Source organism: Ursus arctos, unplaced genomic scaffold (genome assembly GCF_023065955.2).
Source record: "Ursus arctos isolate Adak ecotype North America unplaced genomic scaffold, UrsArc2.0 scaffold_3, whole genome shotgun sequence".
NCBI lineage: Eukaryota > Metazoa > Chordata > Mammalia > Carnivora > Ursidae > Ursus > Ursus arctos.
In genome coordinates this window covers 20,510,496-20,531,207 of record NW_026622985.1, presented here as the reverse complement: position 1 = coordinate 20,531,207, position 20,712 = coordinate 20,510,496, and the positions used below count along the sequence as shown (strand labels likewise).

General features: G+C 33.0%; 1 protein-coding gene and 1 long non-coding RNA gene across 6 annotated transcripts in view; one reads left to right on the top strand and one right to left on the bottom strand.

Moving 5' to 3' along the window:
- Positions 1–20,544, top strand: part of LOC113259124 (uncharacterized) — a 104,435-nt gene extending 83,891 nt beyond the window's left edge. The window contains exon 5 of the long non-coding RNA XR_006410052.3: positions 3,592–20,544. This is a non-coding gene — a long non-coding RNA (uncharacterized LOC113259124). The remainder of the gene's footprint in view (positions 1–3,591) is intronic.
- The window catches only part of PTPN12 (protein tyrosine phosphatase non-receptor type 12), an 85,180-nt gene that overhangs the window by 29,834 nt on the left and 34,634 nt on the right, over positions 1–20,712 (bottom strand). For 4 of the 5 annotated variants that reach the window (XM_026504326.4, XM_026504336.4, XM_057304507.1 and 1 more), the window contains exons 2-7: positions 18,478–18,586; positions 9,865–9,941; positions 7,861–7,956; positions 6,972–7,010; positions 4,830–4,901; positions 278–337 (exon numbers count right to left, since the gene is read on the bottom strand). In XM_026504326.4, the coding sequence (XP_026360111.1) occupies positions 278–337; positions 4,830–4,901; positions 6,972–7,010; positions 7,861–7,956; positions 9,865–9,941; positions 18,478–18,586 (453 nt within the window). The remainder of the gene's footprint in view (positions 1–277; positions 338–4,829; positions 4,902–6,971; positions 7,011–7,860; positions 7,957–9,864; positions 9,942–18,477; positions 18,587–20,712) is intronic. The other variant, XM_057304509.1, reaches the window with a different exon arrangement.

The window sequence follows — 20,712 nt, the reverse complement described above, 5'->3', positions numbered from 1 at the left end:
AAATATTTGCAGCAAAGAACCAAATATTTCAAATACAGTAAATTTGATTTAGGAAAACTGTTTTAAGTTAAAATTTATATTAGTTTATCTAATTTGATAAGCTTAAGGCTGAAAATACTAAATAAAATGTTACAGCCTGATTTTCTTCTTTATTATTTTACATAAGGGAAATAATTAACAAACTTCCTTAACTATGTAAGATAAGATGGCACACAATTTATGTATCTTCTCTTTAAAAACTATCCTTAGAAACCATCTCTAAATGGAAAATACTTACATTTTGAAATTCAAGCAAGAGTGTCCTAATGAAGTAGTCTGTTCTTGCTTGTTCAGCTTCCTAAAATAAAAGGAAAACACTTATGAGTCAGTGAGAACATTGAAACAAAAACATAAACACACCAAAACAAACAATAACCTTGTATTTAAAGTCCACAATATAAAATTAACCATTAAAATTCCAGGTATACCTGGTAATTACAAAAATAACCATTCTAGGGCGCCTGGGTGGCTCAGTCGGTTAAGCATCAGACTTGATTTTGGCTCAGGTCATGATCTCAGGGTCATGATATTAAGACCTACAATAGGCTCCGTGCTGGGTATGGAGCCTGCTTAAGATTCTCTCTCTCCCTCTGCCCACCCCTCCCACCCCACGCTCTCTCTCTCAACACAAACAAAAAACCATTCTAAAAGTCACCATGTTGTTTATATAAGTTTTACTTACAGTTAAAAAAGAAAAACAAAAACCCAGAAGTGTCTGTTAACCAATTACTTAACCAGGAATCTATCATCCATTAAAATATTTGCAAAATTACAACCATACCCAGAATTATGTAACAGATATAACACAAAATGTACACTGCTCAGTACCCACTACCATCTTCAACTATTTTCTCTTTCCCTAAAGCTTGACTTCCCCTACTTATTACTCACCTCTCACTTAACTGGATATAGACTTGGGAAGGAAGAAGATGCACTCATAAAATTCCAAATTACTATTCTGGTTGATGAAAAAGTCTCTTACTATCATTTGTCAAAGTATTAGAATGAAGCCACTACATCAGTTTGTCCCTCAGGAAACTATTCTTTCTGCTTTGTATATAAAACCACAGATAATCTAGGGCAGTGACTGTCAAGAACAACAGGATATGCTGTTTGTTTGGTTTTTTAAAGATTTTATTTTTATTTATTTGACAGAGAGAGACAGTGAGAGAGTGAGCACAAGCGGGGAGTGAGAGAGGGAGAAACAGGCTTCCTACTGAGCATGGAGCACAATACAGGGCTCCATCCTAGGACCCTGGGATCACATCCCAAGCCAAAGGCAAGACGCTTAACAACTGAGCCACCCAGGCACCCCCCAAATATGCTGTTTTTTAATGAAAAGAACATTCAATATTATTCCTGCTTTAATTTTTTAAATCACAGCAGTTCATTTTGAACTTTCCAAATAACATTAAGGGGGAAATTTATGTTTTTACTTTAAACAACAACAAAAAAAGGAGTATAGATGAAAACACTGGTCCAAGACTTAATTTTTTTTTATTTGATTTTACTATTATTTTTTAAGCAATCTCTACACCCAATGTGGGGCTCAAACTTACAACCCTGAGATCAAAAGTCGCACACTCCATCCACTGAGACAGCCAGGAGCCCGTAGATTTAACTTTTTCTTCCTAAGAAAGGCTAGACAGTAAATATTTTTGGCACTGTGGGCCATGAAGTCTTTGTCTACTCAACTTTATTGTTAGGATAGGCAAATATGTAAATGAACGGGCATGGTCGTATTCTAGTAAAGAGCTACAAAACAGGCAGTGGGTTAGACTGACCTATGCCTAGTATGCCAACATTGGTCTAAATGCAGCAACACGTGACTGAGTTCCTCCTAGGTAGTCCTCCCTCTCTCACCAATACTTTACCCTCTTTCTCATCCCCAAACCAAGAGAGCTTCTGATATTGTCTTTTCTCAGTCTCAAAAACTGAATGTCAAGTAGTCAAGTCACTTACTGTGGTTATTTCAACTTGCTTTCAACTATAAACTTAATTTTTTAAAAAGATTTATTTATTTATTTGAGAGAGAGCGAGAGAGCATGTGCACGCAGGGGGAGAGGGAGAGGAGAGAAATAATTCCAAACAGACTCCCCACTGAGTATGGAGCCCAACTTGGGCTCGTCCCACAACCCTGAGATCATGACCTGAGCCAAAATCAAGAGTTAGACACTTAACTGACTGAGCCATCCAGGTGCCCCTACAGACTTGATTTTTGTTTACATCAGTGATAACAAATACTGAGTTGTCGCAAATAACCACAAGACATACAAATTACTTTCCATTTGAAATCTTGAAAGAATTTTGCTTCTTTAGCATGGATCAATCCCAATATTGACAAGTCAAACGAGCTACTTCTAATAAAATCAAACCTCTTACAGGGACTTTTTAAATTATCTTTTAGTTCATTTGAAAAATCACCCAAAAAGAGTGAATTCATGTTTTTCCAAATTATAATCTATTTCTTCCTCTATTCATTATTTTAAATGTCATTTACTGTTCTTGAACCAACTCTTTCAAAATTTCAACTCATTTAGTTGTTGAATGTTAAGCACTATTTGTTTTTACTTGAATTGTAACATTTAGTACAGATACATACACCTTATTATATTTAAACTTACAAACGTTCAACACAACTACATTGCACAGAAAATAGGTTTCCTGAACTGTCCAGGGACTTGATATTGTAGATACTTTATGGACTGCTGAGGGAGGTATTTTCTCACAGAAATACACAATGTGGTATGCGTTGGTTTTTAACCATTCCAAATAACATCAAATGCAGTAGGATTTTAAAAATTTATATTTAACCCACAGTTAATTCTAACTAGGACTTTAGAATATTGGCTGCTTATTAAATCCAGGCAGTTCAACTATGAGTTATAGTTAACATTACAAAAATTATATTGCATTTATAAAGGAGACTGTGTAACACACCTTGAGTTCTTTTCTACATCAACTTAGAAAGCAATAAACTTGATGTGTGCATGAGAGGAATTTAAAACCATTAAGTACAAGTAAGTCATAAAATTATGGACTTCTTGAACTTACCAAAGACAAATGAAATCACAGAAATTATATTTTACTTAACCACAGAAAGCAAAGTTAAAAACAAGTTATTGTGCAATGGAGAACGTGATTGTTAATTTCATGTGTCAATCTGACTGGGCCATGGGAGTTTCCAGATGTTTAGTCAAACATTATTCTTCATGTTCCTATGAATGTGTTTTTGGTTAAGATTAACATTTAAATCAGTGGACTTTTGAGTAGAGCGGACTGCCTCTATAGTGGGGGTGGCCCTCTCCAATCAGTTAGGGTCTGAATAGAAAAGAAAGACCAGTCTTGCCCAAATGAGAGAATTCTCCAATATACTACTTTCATTTGCAACTTTGGCTCTTCCTGGCTCTACAGCAGACTTTAAACTGGAAGTGAGTATCAGCCCTTCTGGGTCTCTAGCCTGCCTGCCTTTAGACTAGAACTGCTACCCCGGCTCTCCTAGTCTCCAGGCTGCTGGTCTTCAGACTGGAACTAAAGCATCAACTTTCCTAGGTCTCCAGTTTGGCTGACCACCCTGCAGACTTTGGACTTGCCAGCCTCCGTGATCCTGTGAGCCAATTACTTATAATAAATCTTTTTCTCTTTATATACGCATATCTTACTGGTTCTATTTCTCAGGAAAACCTTAACTAATACAGGGAAGTTATTTAATTTCCATCTATGTTAAATCATCATCTTTGCAAGTGAGTAAGACAACATATTTCTTTCAGGTGATTAAGAAAGATGCCATTGGGTGTAACAAAAGCAAACTGTTGGTTCTATTCTAAAGCTCACTTATATTTTATTTCTCTTTTTTGCTTTTCCTTCATTGTTTTTGAATTCATTTTCTCAGATTTCAGCTGTTCGTTTTAGAACTTGAATTTAACTCATTTCCAGAACTTATTAAATAGGTATATATTTTAAATTTCATAATAAATTGTCTGCCATATAGGATCAATCTTTACTCCTACGATAGCAGTTCTCAAAACCATCTTTGTATATAATTACAAAAATCCTGGATGGCATAACAAATATATAGAAGATTAACATGATACACTATACTTCAGTCATCAAGGGTCTTTCGCATTTCAGTTTGAAACTACTACTTTATGCCAATTACCTTGAGATTAAGAGTCATATGCTCCACTGAGCCAGCCAGGCACCCCAACTTTAATACCAATTTCCAAACAGATCACTCAAAGCACAGGTAGGTTACTCTGTTTTTATTCTTATATACATAAACATTTATTATCAACTTATATGCAAAGACTAACACAAAATTAACATAATAAAGTAAAAGGAAATTACACATTTATGAAGTCACTTTCAAAGCTTTTAAATTTAAAAGCAGTATAAAAACAAACATTATTTTTTTGAAGATTTATTTATTTGAGAGAGAGAGAGAGAGAGAGAGAGGGAGCGTGCGTATGGGGGAGGGGCAGAAGGAGAGGGAGACAGAGAATCCTCAAGTAGACTCCCTGCCAAACAGAGCTTGACATGAGGCTCAGTCCCAGAATCCTGAGATTATGACCTGAGCCAAAATCAAGAGTCAGCCACCTAACTGACTGAGCCACCCAGGCGCCCCAAAAAACAAACATTATTATTAATATTCATTTATTATAATTAAGTATATATTTATATGAAATTTTGAATGCTTGGCTTATATAAAACTGGGCTCATACCATATTATAATTATTCATCAGTCTAGCATCCCAATTTTCTGAATAATATATATAAAACTAAGTACTTACACAGGAAATTTTAAATGGTGCAAATGTTATAGGTTCTTCTCCATACAAAGGCCAGTAGCGTTCACATTTTTTCTGTTGTCCAAAAAAAAAAAAAGTTGGTAAGTAATCCATATGGTAGTTTTTACTGAACTTTTACAAATATTTTGTGCCCTAGTGTTAGGCTTGTTGCTCTTTCCAGAAAATAGAAAAACTGACACCAGTAGGCAAAGTGTTAGAAGAGCTTCGACTTATCCAACTGTTCTTAAAGGTAAGCTACTATTTGCTCTCCAAGATTACTCATAAGAACTTTATTAATCTAAGTGTCTAAGCTGTCCATTGCTATCTGTTTGGTCAACAGAGTGGATTCCAAAGATCCTCCTCTAGAAAAGAAACACTGCTTTAAAAAAACAAAGTGCCCGGCCCAAGGAAGTCTGTTTAGTATATGGGTTGCCAGCAAGTTTTAATGCTTGTAAAATGACAATCTCTATAATATGTAGCTGAATTCCCATTAGGTATAAAATCTGTGGGATAGTAGAAAGAACACTCTACTTGCTACAAAAAGAATTTTCCAAGTTGTAACTGAGTAAGGACTATATTGGTATTTATATTCCAGGTGTAAATTAATAAACAACTGACATCAAAAACTAAGTGCTAATCATACATGCATAATCTATAATCATATTATCACATTCATTTCAGAGATGAGGAAACTAAAGCTCAAAGGGGATGGTTCACTGCACTATGGTCAAAATGCTAGTAAAGTGTAGGTTTATTTGATTTCATTATCTATGTTCTTTCCATTAGGTCATATTCTAGGTCAAGATCAAAGTCAAGGTTATCAAATAAATTCATAGGTCCTAACTCACTGACAATTTACTATTAACAAAACACTATGAACACAAAATCTTTAGCTTCAAAAATTCTGTACTCAATATGACCTTTTTTTATCAAGTATTATTACTGAAGTACAAGTGATAAACATTAATAGAATGAAAGGAAGAATAAACCCTAAACCTTAACAGTAACTTAAAAAAACAGTAGGAGAATGAAATTTAAATTTCCTAACACAAACAATTAATAATACTGGTATTGAAGTACATCCTGTCAATTCTTAAAGAGATAACCTATTTACTTAATTTACTGGTCTGTGTATTTTCTAATCTTAGACTGTTCATTTTCTATCCAATACTACTTAATACTTCCACTACTGGTAAAGGATTTAATAAGGGAGGAATGACCAAAATTATTAGTTAAAATAAGGTTTCCCAATGATTTATATATTACAATGTCTCACGTAACTAAAAGATGCACGATCTTGCTTTATGCAATATATCCTTTACTGAAAAAAATTAAGTAAGAATTTTTACAACTTTTTGCCAGAGGGGAGGTGGGTGAGGGGATGGGTGAAATAGATATAAAAAAATTTTACTTTAACTAATGTACCACATTAGTATAAGGAAAATTCAAATCACCACATAATTAGTTTCTAAGTCTGATGTGTGTGTCACATTTATAGAAGACCACACTGAAGTTTTACTTAATACCTGTTCTCTGTAAATATATTAGCACCTCCAACATTAAAGACTTAGTTGGTCCTGATCACAATGGTTTTAAAACCAATTTTACTTGCACAAAGTATAAAAACACCAATGTTAAAAATTTCAGATTAAGGAATTTTATTCTCTTTGCTTCTGAAGATGGTATGAACACACAAAAAAATGTAGTGGTATTCTCAGACAGAAAAATAAGAATATTCCAGCTATAAATTGATGATAATTAATCAAAATTATTTTATTGAACTCATTTTCATTTGCTCAATTTTGTTCCTATTTTAAAATACCTCTCTAATTCAGTCCATAAATAGTGTTCTACTTACTAGACCATTAAACACTGAAAGACTAAGTTATAATACAGTATCTATTATTTTAAGTTTATCTAAAACATACCTATGAAATGTAAAAAAAAAAAAAAGTTTATGTGCTTTTTAGAGATTATGATGTTCCTTTTATCAAATAAAACCAATAGCAGAACACAAAAAAGAAGTATCTACTTTAATTACTTAGGCTCAGAATATAAAAAAGGACCAGGAACCATATATCCCTAGAAATGAAGTGATGAAAAGGATCCTCCATAATTATTTTAAGTGTTAATAGGTATACATACCCTTCCCATCTCAAATTCTCGACAGGCCATCACAATGATCTAAAAAGAAATGGGAGATGGAATGAGATGAAGATTGTATCAGTTAAATACAATTTTACTTTTTAAATGAAATATGAATTCCAAGAATTACTTTTTACTCTCAGTAAAATTATACCTGGCCCGTCAAAAAAAGTAGTTTTACTATTAAAAGGAGGAGTTAAAGAAATGATCAAAATCTCACTTTATAATCAAGAGATAACTATATAGCAACAAATTAAATCGGCTTCAATTAACATAATGTATTTAATTTGAATTAAATTTTATGATCCTCATAAACTGGCCTCTGACTTTTGAAATTACATTAAAATATCACTTTTAGGATATTTACCCAAATAGCACTATGAAATATTTTAAATACATTTAATGAAATTATCTGAAGACTGAATGCATTTAATACTGTCTTTAAACAAAAAGGTTGTTAGATTTGCTTCTTCATCCCAACATTTTATAATGTAATATTTCAAAGATATAGCAAAGGTGAAATAATCTTACAGTAAACACTGTATAGCTACCATCTATATTCTACCATTAACACTTCACTCTTCTCCTATCACATGGCTATCCCTCTATCCATCTATCAATCCATCTTACTTGGTAGGTATCTTATTAGTTACTGACTGAGGAAAAGATTTAAAGTATTATCACAGTCTCTTCTTAAAATATTTCAACTAATTTGTGAGACTCAAATGAGACATCATAGACTTCAGTTTCAGTCTTTTGAGTAAATATTAGTTATAATTAACATATCATTATGGCTAAAAAGTCTTCTCTCATTCCTTATTCAGTAAAACATCCTATGTCATTCCATGTAATACTTCTCAAAATAGATTATGAAAAGTAAATTACTTACTACGACATTGTACTCCCATATCATCCTCCAAAAATCTATTACCGTATTTGCTAAAGGTCCTTGGGTTGCCACATATGCTTTTGGCCCATAAACACCCTAAAATGGTTAAAAGGAAATTTCATATTTATTACAATTACCAAAAGTATTTCCTTACCTAAATTTTAAGGTTTCAAATCTTATTAGTAATACTCCTCTCTTTTCACTTGAAGTATTTCCAAACAATTTTTCTTTCATAGTACATAAAAGCATGACAAAATATATTCAATTCACTTCAGCCTTTGGTAAAATATTATTTTTGTGTATTTAGTAGAAATGGCACACAGAATTGATAATTAAATTGCCTTATGCTAATTTACAAATTATTATTTACCTGGGTTTAAAAAAAAAAAAAAGCCCCAATACCTAGTCAACAAGTCTAACTAGATGGAAACATAAAAAGCATGCTTTGATTCTAAAAACAACAGTAAAACTACCAAACAGTTCTTTCTTAGTTAGATTCTTCCATAGCTACCTTAAATTATTTACTCAACTTAAAAGGTTTATTGGGTGCCTACTATATACATACCTAATAACAAACCTGGGAATATACCAAATAAGACAACAGACTAAAATATTGAACTAGCGAATAATTGAATCACACAATAAATCAGTGTTACTAAGTAGAATTAAAAACTGGAGCTTTTTTTTGTGTTTAAAGATTTTATATTTAAGTAATCTTTATACCCAACGTGGGCGTGGCTCAAACTTAAAACCGTGAGATCAAGAGTTGCATGCTCCACCTACTGAGACAACCAGGCGCCCTGCAAACTAGAACTTGTAACAAATGTCCTTATAAAAGAATATCAACATTGACAACATCTGAAACAGCAAACCACCTACATATTAGTTTTTGTTTAACTTCTTAGTTTTGGGTTTGCCATAATTTTAATAAAACTGATTTTGTTGGCAGGGGAAGTTCTTATTTGAAACCATGACTGTTTAATGTTGACATGGGTAATATTAATTTTACCATGTAACTCATACCATCGTAATATTTTTGTCAACAAAATATTTTTTTAAAAATACCTATAAATACCATATATAAAAGAACTGAAATTATCCTGTCATTCAAAAACACAGAATAACTAATGAACAAAGTAGTCTTTTATTTAATTAAGTAGCAGTCTGAATCTGTCTATTGATAACTACTATGTAAGAACCTGACTGCTTTCGGTATAAGAGCATCCAAAAATGGTTATCTACATGAAGGCTGTATTTAATCTTGTATTCACTTGGGTTGCCACTTGAGACATAGTGACAATTTTCCAAAGGTTTTAATCGAAATTTATATTCTATAATTTTTTTTTAAAGATTTTATTTATTTATTCGACAGAGAGAGAGACAGCCAGTGAGAAAGGGAACACAAGCAGGCGGAGTGGGAGAGGAAGAAGCAGGCTCATAGCAAAGGAGCCTGATGTGGGGCTCGATCCCATAATGCCGGGATCACGCCCTGAGCCGAAGGCAGACGCTTAACCGCTGTGCCACCCAGGCGCCCCTATATTCTATAATTTTACATCAGTATTACCCAGTAATCCCAGCCCTGATAATTTATTCTAAGAAATTATTCAAAAGAATAACAGCGTTCACTGCAATATTACCATCACGAAAATTGGAAACAACCTATATAGTTCAACAGCAGGAAATGACCATGTATGTACATTTGTGTATATAAACCCAAAGGGACAATGGAGAAAACTTAGCAATTGGTAAACTGATTACAAGCCTTCAGTATTAAAAAAAAAAAATAATTAGAAAGCAATCTTAACTATCATGAAACTAAACTAAACAAAACTCTTTATCTTTATGAATAAGGTTAGAAGAAAACCACATAGTGTGTCAGGGTTGTGATTTTCTTTGTTGTTGTTATTGGTATAATATTTAGGCAATTTAAAAAATCTTAATGAAACTAGTATGTAGGAAGACATTAAGTAGGGCAGAGAAACATCATTTGAAGTTAATACATACCTTAATAAAATTTGCATTGATATAGTCTGAATCTTGAGAAGGAGTCTTTAAAGTCAACTTAACTCGGCTGTGATCAACTATAAGAAAAAAAAAAAAGGATTTCATAAATTATGTCCTATTGGTAGACATGTGTTTTCTAATAAGCCATATAGTTCAAAAATATTTTCTTTAAAAAACAATTTCTAACATCATATTTATAGAAAGTAAGTCTATAAAAACAAAAATCTGATGATGTAAAGCTGTGTTTTAAAGCTATTATCAGAATAATCTCAGGAACTCTTTTAAAATACAAATTCCTGGGCATTATCCCAAATTTGTTAGACGCCTCTGCAGTTTTTTAACAAGCATATGAGGTAGTGGACACTAAGCACTAATGTACAAGCTCATTTGCCAAAATCCTTGTTAGGAAATGTAGCTTTCGTATTTCACAAGAAATTATAAAAATTAAGTAAATTATGGCAAATGAAGTAGATGATGCATAAAAAGTGCTAATTACTGTACTTGGCAATAATATTTATTAGTAGGTAATGCCAAATTAAGGTAAAAAAAATCTTTACAAAAAAGCTCAAAAATATAAATTTCATTAGTTTTATAAAATTGCAGTTTTATTTTTTCACATAGAAGTAATATGTATATGATTTTTAAAAATCAGAATTTAAAGAAAGGCCCTTTTTTTTTCTTTTAAATTTAAGCAGGCTCCACGCTCAGCGTGGAGCTTGAACTCATGACTCCAAGACCAAGACCTGAGCTGAGATCAAGTCGGACACTTAACCAACTGAGCCACCCAGGCACCCCTTAAAGAAAGGTATAAAATGAAAAGTAATCTTCTCCTGTCCTTGAAGTCCAGGTCTCTCTTTCCTAACACAGATACTATTAAGGTTCTTTTTTCCTTCTAGAAGTAATTTTTATGCATATACCTACATATTTTGAAAACTATGCAAATACAATCATCCTATATTCTGTTATCTCACCTTTCAGTTAATCCTATATCCTGGAACTCTTCCCAGAGTTAATATAACACAGATCTATCTTATTCACAGGTTAAATAAAATCCATTATATGGATGTTTCATTATTTAACCAGCTACAGAACTGATGGACCATTTTTTTCCTATTAAAAACACCAGCACACTGAACACTGCTGTACACGTATCTGCTTTCACTGCTAGCAGTGGTACATAAGTTCCTAACAGAAGAAATGCTACTTGCCTTCTAAAAGATGTATACTAACTTACACAATACAAATGCTATTTGTAAGAGTGACTGGGTGTTAACTTTTTTAATAGGTGACATTCTAAAAAGTAAAAAAATCACTTGTATTTCTTGAACTATGCAAGTGGTCGCACATTTTCATATAGTTACTGATTATTTAGATTCCTTTTACCATATACTGCTTCTTTATATCCTTTGCACACTTTTACCTATGTCTGTTTTCCTACCGATTTATATAAAAAAAGAAAAATCAATCTTTAGTTATAGGTAATACAAATAGTTTTGTTCCAGTTTGTGTTGATTCTTCACATTTTTTAAATTTAGAACTAAGTTTAGATTTACAGAAAAATTGCAAAAATAGTACAGAGAATTCTTATATCTCTCACTCAGCTTCCCTTAATGTTAATATCTTATATAACCATCACACAATTATCAAAATCAGAAAATTAACATTGTCACACCACCAGTAATTAAACAACAGACTATATACAAATTTCCCCAATTTAAAAAAATTTTTTTTCTCTTTCCAGGATCCCACATTACATGTAGTTGTTATTTCTCCTTAGTTTGTTCCAGTCTACAAAAGTTCCTTTGACTCATTTTTTTTTCTTATGATTGGAATGAGGTTTATGCATTTTGGGCAAGAACATCAGAGAATGATAATGTGTCCTTCTCAGTGAGAAGACACACCAAGGGGTTTATGATGTCAATTTCATACTATTTGTGATGTTAACCTTGAATACTTGGTTAATATGGTGTCACCTGGTTGTCTCCCACTATAAAGTTATTATCTTTCCATTTGTAGTAATTAATATTTGGGGGGAGATACTTTGAGCCTATGAAATCCTAAAGCAGTACAACTGCCTAAGATTCACAAGTATACAAATTAGAAAGAACCACAGCATGTAATATGTAAGATGCCATTATCATATTACAGTCCCTTCTAATCCAGGGACAATGAATATTAAAGGCAATTAAGTAGAAAAAGACAGAAATGGTAACAGACATGAATAAAACTATTTAGCAAACCCTTAAAAGTCGACTAATGAATAACGAATTTGTCAAGGACTCAAATTTTATACGTTAGTACTAAGGCCCAGTTCTGCTGATTTTATTAATTTTTAGTGAAATCTTTGAAAATTTGTAGGAAGAGATACAGAAGAAAAACATACTAGCCTCCAATTCAAATCATGTATCTCTTTTCTGTGCTTCCAGAAAAGAGAATGTTTATATGTTAATCAATGCTCTGTTTCTTATCTCACTTGATCTTCTGGTAAATGGGAATATTCAGTAGTTAGGATAATGACAGTCGTTAGGATAAGTAACTACATGAAGCTTCCTCTCACCATGTTTGCCAGTAATGAGGAGTCCCAATTAATCACCCTTATTTATGTGGCATATTAGCCTCCAGTTAAAGTATCTCAAACATAGGACTTTGTACAATAGTTGGTTTACCACTGGATCCTCAGTAATGTTTCTGGGGATTGCGAACCCAAATGAGAACAGTGGCTCCCAAATGATAGTCAATACTGGTACGAGGCTGTTACATCCAGGCTGGTAATTTTTAAAAAATATTCTATGATGGAAAATTTTATGCATACACAAAAATAACAATGAATCCCCATATAACCATTACCCTGTTTTAATAATTTCAACATTTTTAATAAAGTTTTTATTTAAATTCCAAGTTAATTAACATACAGTATACTATTAATATTAAATAATTTCAACATTTTGCCAATCTTATTTCATCAATCTCTAATCATACAACACCTGGGGCCTGGAAAAAGCAAATTAAATCACAAGACTTCTGAGTACCATATTCTGTAGTAAGTTTGATTCAGTAAGTTCAAGATGGGACAGAAAAATGGTTTATTTTAAACTCTAAAGCACAAGCAAGGGGCGTCTGCGTGGCTCAATTATTAAGCATCTGTCTTCGGCTCAGGTCATGATCCCAGTATTCTGGGATTGAGCCCCACATCAGTCTCCCTGCTCAGCGTGAAGCCTGCTTCTCCCTCTCCCACTCCCCCTGATTGTGTGTGTTCCCTTTCTCGCTGCCTCTCTCTGTCAAATAAATAAATAAAATCTTTAAAATAAATAAATAAATAAATAAATAAGCACAAGCAAATTTTGTAGTCACTGCTTTATACTAAATAATCATATTATTGGCAATTTTAAAAACCAGTGTTAGGTTGCGTGTATGTTCAATTTTTCATTGGTGCTCCTATTAAGCATGAACATGTGTATAACTTAAAGAATATTAAAGAAATGAAAACAATCATTCCTCTCCATGGTTTTGCTGATTGCCTCTACAATCTCCCAAGAACCCAACTCCAAACAGATAGAACCAAGATTGGCCCCACAGGAGGCTCTCTAAGCAGCAACATTTTCCCCCCAAACAAACATCAACAACTTATGGCAACAGAAAGAAAGTATTTAAATATTGTCACATCAGAAGAAACCAAAACTTCCTATTGATTAAATCCTAGGTCTTCATAATTAACAAGAAATCATTGGACAAGAATCTTCATAATTAAATTACAATACATGTATTACACTGATCCATCACTGCTAAAGGCTAGGCAGCTCAATTTTAGTCCTCTTAGCAGACAAAGTAAAGATCATTCTTGACTCAAGAGCATCTAGATATTTCTTAATTCTGGAACTGGCCTCAGTATTCTAGTATAAAATAAATCAAATCTCTAAGATCACTCTAGAAAAACCTGTATAATCTTTGAACAGTGATGAAACTAGTTTTAATGGATCAAAAGCAAAAATGTCTGCTCTTTCCACTTCAACATTTTATTAGAGGTTCTAACTAATAGAACAAGGTAGAAGAGGCATTCAGATCAGAAAGGAAGTAGTAAAACTGTCATCATTTGCAGATAAAATGACTCAGTATGTAAAAAATCCTAAAGGATCCATAAAAAGCTACTAAACTAATAAATGAGTTCAGAAAGGTCACTAGATTAAAAAAATCAATACAAAAATATAAATTGTATTTCTATGTGCTAGTAATAAAGAATTTGAGAATAAAATAATTTCAATCAGATAAAGAATTTAAAAAAAGAAATACAAGAATACACTGAAAACCATAAAACAATGCTGAGAGAAATTAAAGATCTAAATAAATGGAGAGAGAAAATTCATGTTCATAGACTGGAAGAATCAATATGGCTGAAGATGGCAATTCTCCCCAAACTGATCTATACATTCAATGCAATCCTTATCAAAATCCCATTAGGGTTTCTTGCAGAAATTGACCAATTATCCCACAATTTTATATATATACGTAAATGCAAAGGAACCAAAAGAACCAAATAAATTTTTAAAAATAAGAACATGGTGGGGAAGACTAATACTTCTTGCTTTTAGAACTTACTACAAAGCTGCGTAATGAAGACAGTATGATACTGGCTTAAGAATACAACAGCAGAGTAGAATTAAGGGTCCAGGAAAAAAAAAACAAAACCCTTATATTTATGGTCCAATGATTTCCGACAGGGGTACCAAGGCAATTCAGTGGAGAAAGGACAGTCTTTTCAACAAATGGTATTAGAACAATCCTACATACACAGATTATTTCAGACAATTAACTGAAAATGGATTATAGACCTAAATGTAAAAGCTAAAGCTACAATACTTCTAGAAGAAAAATAAGAAAACAGAGAAAATCGTTGTGATCTTGAATTAGGCAGAGTTCATGGAGAGAATATCAAAAGCATGATCCATAAAACTGATAAATTGGACTCCACCAAAATTAAAAGCTTGCACACTTTTAAAGACACCTTAAGAAAATGAAAAGACAAGCCATAAACTGGGAGGAAAAAATTTGCAAACCATATATGTAAAGAAAGACCTGTATCTAGGACAGCTGAAGAACTTTTAACAACTCAATAGAATTAAAAAGATCAAATCTAATAAAAGTACAAAGAATCTGAAGAGACTTTTCACCAAAGAAGATACACAAGTGGCTAACAGAACATGAAAAGATGCTCAACATCACTAGTCATTAGGGAAATGCCTATTAGAACCACAATGAGATACCTCTATACACCCACTAGAATAACTATACTCAAAAAGACTGAGAGTAAAAAGGAATGTGGAGAAACTGGGACCCCCATATATTGGTGGTGGGAAAGTAAAATGGTACACAGCCACTTTAAAAAATAGTTCAGCAGTTTTTAAAAAGTTAAACATAAGCTACCATAGATCCAGAAATCCACTCGTATCTATCCCAGAGAAAGACGGCCATATGTCCACACACAGATTTGTATGGAAATGTTCATAGTAGCATTATTCACAATGTTCATCAACTGGTGAATGGATAAACAAAATGTGATATATTCATATAATGCAGTATTACTGAACAATAAAAAGGAATGAACTACTGATAGATGCTACAACATGGATAAATCTCAGAAATATGCTTCATGAAAAAATCCAGACATAAAAGACTACATACATATTGTATACTTACATTTACATGAAATTTCCTGAATAGGAAAATCTACAGCAGAAAGTATTAGTGGTTGCCTGGGGCTTAGGACGCCAAACTGGCATAAACGATCATTCTGGGCTGATAGAAATACTCTAAAACTGTATTGTGTCAATGGTTCACAACTCTATATAAATTTACTAAAAATTACTGAATTATACATTTAAAGTGGGTAAATTTTATGGTATGTAAATTATACCTCAATAAAGCTGTTTAAAAAATACTGTGTCTGGAAGCACTGGACATACTAAACATGCAAAGGAAACTGACAACATTATTTTTATGACAGTAAGTAAATATATATCTCTAAGTACAACTGCTTTTAATATAATTTTCCAAATTAAAATGACTAGAAATTTATTGGAAACTGACTTATCAAACCTTAAATAACTTAAAAGGAAAAAAGACACAGCCAGTCTGACTATAGCACAATGATTAAGAGCTCAGGATCTAGGGCAAGGCTTCTCAACCTCGGCATTACTGGCATTTTGGCCTTGTGTAATACTTCGCTTATGGGGAGGCTGTAGCCTCTGTATTATAGGATGCAGCAGCATCCTTAGCCTCTACCTACCAGATGCCAGTAGCAGCCTGCCATTTGCCCAGTTGTGACAACTAAAATGTCTCCAGACATTGCTAACTGTTTCTTCTAGGGGCAAAATCACCCCAGTTGAGAACCAGTGCTCTGGACAAAAATTACCTGAGTTTAAATTCTCATTGACTCTATTACCTGTATGACTAGCTATTTAATTTCTTTCTGTCTCAGTTTCCCATCTGCAAAGTGGCATATAATAGTACCTACCACAAAGTTTTGTTGTGATGATTATGGCAAATAATTCATTTACTACAGAAACTGACAATACAAATTAAGGTTTTTATTTATTAGAGTGCCAATTTTATACCACACCACTGAACTTCTCCCTTTATCTCTATTTAAAATTGTAAAGCTTCCCCCTTCTAGTCTCAGCTTTGTCTATGTGCCTCATCCCCACTGTATTATCCTCAATACCACTAACCACCATCTGAGAGACCATATATGTTATTTCTATTTATTGTTCATTCCCCCTTGACTAGAATATAAACTACACAAGGGCAGGAATTTTTGACAGTTTGTTTTCTGCTCTATCTCCAGCATAGAGTATTTGTTCAAAGCTTTTTGTAAAATGAATGAATGAAACACAACATATGAAAATAGAAAGCTGAAACTGTTCATTTCCCCAGATAATAGAAAAATAGAGAAACTATCTCTTTAAGAGTACGTGCATTAATTCCAGAGTATATTAAGAGTATGTTGAGATTATCTTGCTTAATAAAAACTGTCCAGAAACCCATACTATCCACCATTCTGAGGGGGACTTGTAAGAAAGTGGAATGTGGGGGCGCCTGGGTGGCACAGTGGTTAAGCGTCTGCCTTCGGCTCAGGGCGTGATCCCGGCATTATGGGATCGAGCCCCACATCAGGCTCCTCCACTATGAGCCTGCTTCTTCCTCTCCCACTCCCCCTGCTTGTGTTCCCTCTCTCGCTGGCTGTCTCTATCTCTGTCGAATAAATAAATAAAATCTTTAAAAAAAAAAAAAAAAAGAAAGTGGAATGTGTTTTCCAAAAGCTTAATGTATAGTTACTACGTGGTAGGTATAATTCTAAGCTTTTTAACATGCACTAACATATGTAATAATCAAAATAAGCATAAAGAGTATTATTTTAATCTACATTTTATAGATGAGGGAAAAAAGGCACAGAGAGGATTAGTTCAAAGTCATAGACACAGCAGGTGGTAGAGCTATGATTTGAACTTCCAGAACCAAAACTCTTCACCATTATACTAGGTACACTTGCTGCTTAGTAATTCTGCTAATACTGGCCACCCACAGATCCCACAGCTGAGAATACAGTTGAACAACAACAAGAAAAAGATGAAGGATTAAATTCATGCAAAGAAGACAGCGAGAAAGAGAGGGACAAGGCAATTTGAAAGAAGGATATCATGGAAGAAGAAAATTTCAAAAATAGAGACTGGTCAATGGCATCAAGATAGTTAACAGAAAGGAGTAAGCACTGAAAAAAAGACTACTAAATCTGGCACAAAGAAAGTCACTGGAAACTTTCTCAAAGACATTTTAGAGAGAACCACCTTTAAAAATTACTGAGATTTGTCAATTACATCTCAACTTAAGGCTGGGGAAAACAATGAATGAGAGTTGAGGGAATGGTGCCATGGAATGTAGCTATTTCAAGACAGTTGAAGGGAAAGAAAAAGACTTAGCAGCTTTAAGAGATAGCATGTACAATGTCAAGTTTTTATATAAAATAGGAACACACTTAAGTATACATGCTTTTAGAGGTAAAGGTATTTTGCCAAAAACCATGCTTTTTAAGAATATAATTATATTATTACAATATACTGCTATCAGTCTAAGGTATACTCTCAGACACATACTGAGACTACTGAGAAAGCAGATATGCAGGCACAAATCACCTTATGGTTTATTTTTTTCATGCATAATTCACCAATTAAGGTTCTAATTGTGAACAGATAAGAGGTAATATTTTTTTGCATTTTATAAAATTTAGTCCATTATATTTACTGAATTAACTATTTTATTTTAACAAAATAACTTCTTTGAACAGGGAGTGCACAAAAGACATTCTTCCTTGGATTTTTTTGTATTTAAAAGTAAGTTAGTATCAAAGTAATTGTGACACTAAAGAAAAAACTAAACAACAAAAACTACTTTCAGGAGGAAAAACAAGAAGCACAATTACAAATTATCTTATAGTGTATTTTAAAAGAGAAGTTAATCACTAACTCCTTTACAATCAAACGCATTAGGAAGAATAAAACTAGTTTAGGCTACAAGCTGCTAATTAACATTTCCAATCGTTCTATGAGGGCATTTCAAACTTACATGGCAGTATGTCCTTATATCTGTTCTTTTTAACATTTTCTTCTTTTTCTCCAGTGGCTGTGGGATAAATCTTTTCTGTTCTATATTTGGTAGACAATCTTCTTAATCGCTTAAAATATAAACAAAAAAATTCAAGTTTATAAAAACATTAATATTTTCAAAATTTTAATGATTTATAAATAGCTCTGTATTGAATTTTGCTAACCCCAATTCCTTACAACTCATTTTCCTGTTTTTCTCGGCTCACAGTATCTCCCTACCCCTTAATAATTAACCCCAAGGATACTTTTTTTTAACTTAAGTGCAAACATAAGATTAATTTTCCAAATAGCACTGAAAGGGAACACTAAAATAAAAGGAAGCAATTTTATTTAAGAAATCATTAATAAGCTGAGTCAGATTATTTAACTCAGTCCTTAACTTATTCAAGTAATTTTTGTATTTAACTATGGGTCCCTAAAACCACGTAAATCATGCCTAAAAGATTATGTACAAGTTTCTTTATTACTTCTCTCAATAAACCTTGGGCACCCATGATGTGCCAGGCTCCTTCCAAGGCATAAGCTAATAATTACTTATAAGACACTGCAAAACAAAGTTCTTTCATATTGAATTGGAAATGTACAACAAAGACCAATTCTGCTTATTCACTGCATTACAGAAGTGGTTTGTGAGTTAGTGACAAATTCTTACCACATATGGCAGTAGGGATGTTCTTTGGGCTGGAATATTTCTGCGTGTCAGTAATACACTTCCTGCTTTCAGAAGCACTGAAAGTCAGCATTGTGAATTGTTTAAATTCACTACTCAACTACATTGCTGAAATTTAATTTCAAAGGAGCCTACTTTCTTCCCAGCTTAAAGACATACTGAAGGCATACTGGTTTTACTATTCAACAAATTATTGAATATAAATGAAATGAACAAAAAGTCTGGTAACATTTCACTTTTTCACCATTTTACTTTTGCTACTAGTGATGCTGATGTTTAAGCAACAAAACATTTTTTTTTAAATCACAGAACTTATTTAAGATTCTTGTTATATATTTCAATATCAGCACTTGAAATAATCTTATAAAGTAGACAATTTTACATAGAATAGTGAATCTTTTGTTTTTCTTTGAAAAACTAGTAAACTTTATAATGACAATATTAGAGACTTAAAACAGGAATACACATGTTTTTCAGTAAGATGAAAAAACTTATTAGAATCTTGTTCTGCCTTGGCACAATGCTGAAATTAAGTTACCCACACTTATGATGCTATTTTCTATGGTAATAAGGTTCTCAAAAGAAGGCTGGGGGAAAAATTGTATTTAAAAATAAATGGGATGTTGGTGAGGGTGTGGGAAAACCAAAACTTCAATACAATGCTGGTAGAAGAGAACATTTAACACAAGCCCTAAGGAGGGTAATTTGGCAATTACAAATACACATAACCCCTTAACCCGGCAAATGTACTTCTAAAAATTTGTCCTCTAAACGGCACATGTGAAATGACATATTATGCACAAAGTTATTTATTGCAGCATTGTTTAAAACAGCAAAAGACTGCAAATTAAAGTCTATTAATAGAGGACTGGCTAAATAGATTTTTTCATTCATACAATTAAATATGATATAACTAAAAACAAATAAGGAAGCTCTTTATTTATACACAATGATATGGAAATGCCTCAAAATACATATTAAGTGTAAAAAGCAGGGAACACAATAGTGTATATAATACACTCCACTGGTGTTAAGAATAAAAATATATTTGCACTTTCTTGTACACGTGCATAAAATATCTCTGGGAAAGAAACTGAACAAGGTTGTTGTTATCGGTGGAGAAGAGAAATGAATAGCTATAAGAAATGGATGGGAAAGGGACACCTGGGTGGCTCAATCACTAAGCGTCTGCCTTTGTTGGCTCAGGTCATGATCCCAGGGTCCTGGGATCAAGCCCCGCATCGGGCTCCCTGCTCAGGGGGAAGCCAGCTTCCCCTTCTCTCACTCCCCCTGCTTATGTTCCCTCTCTCGATGTGTCTCTCTCTGTCAAATAAATAAAATCTTTAAAAAAAAAAATGGATGGGAAAGAAACATTACTATACGTTATTTCATACCTATTAGATTATATGAATATATTGCCTATTCAAAAAATTAAAAGCTAAAGGGGCACCTAGCTGTCTCAGTTGGAGGAATGCAGCTCTTGATCTTAGGGTCATGAGTTCGAGCCCCACGTTGTAAAGATTA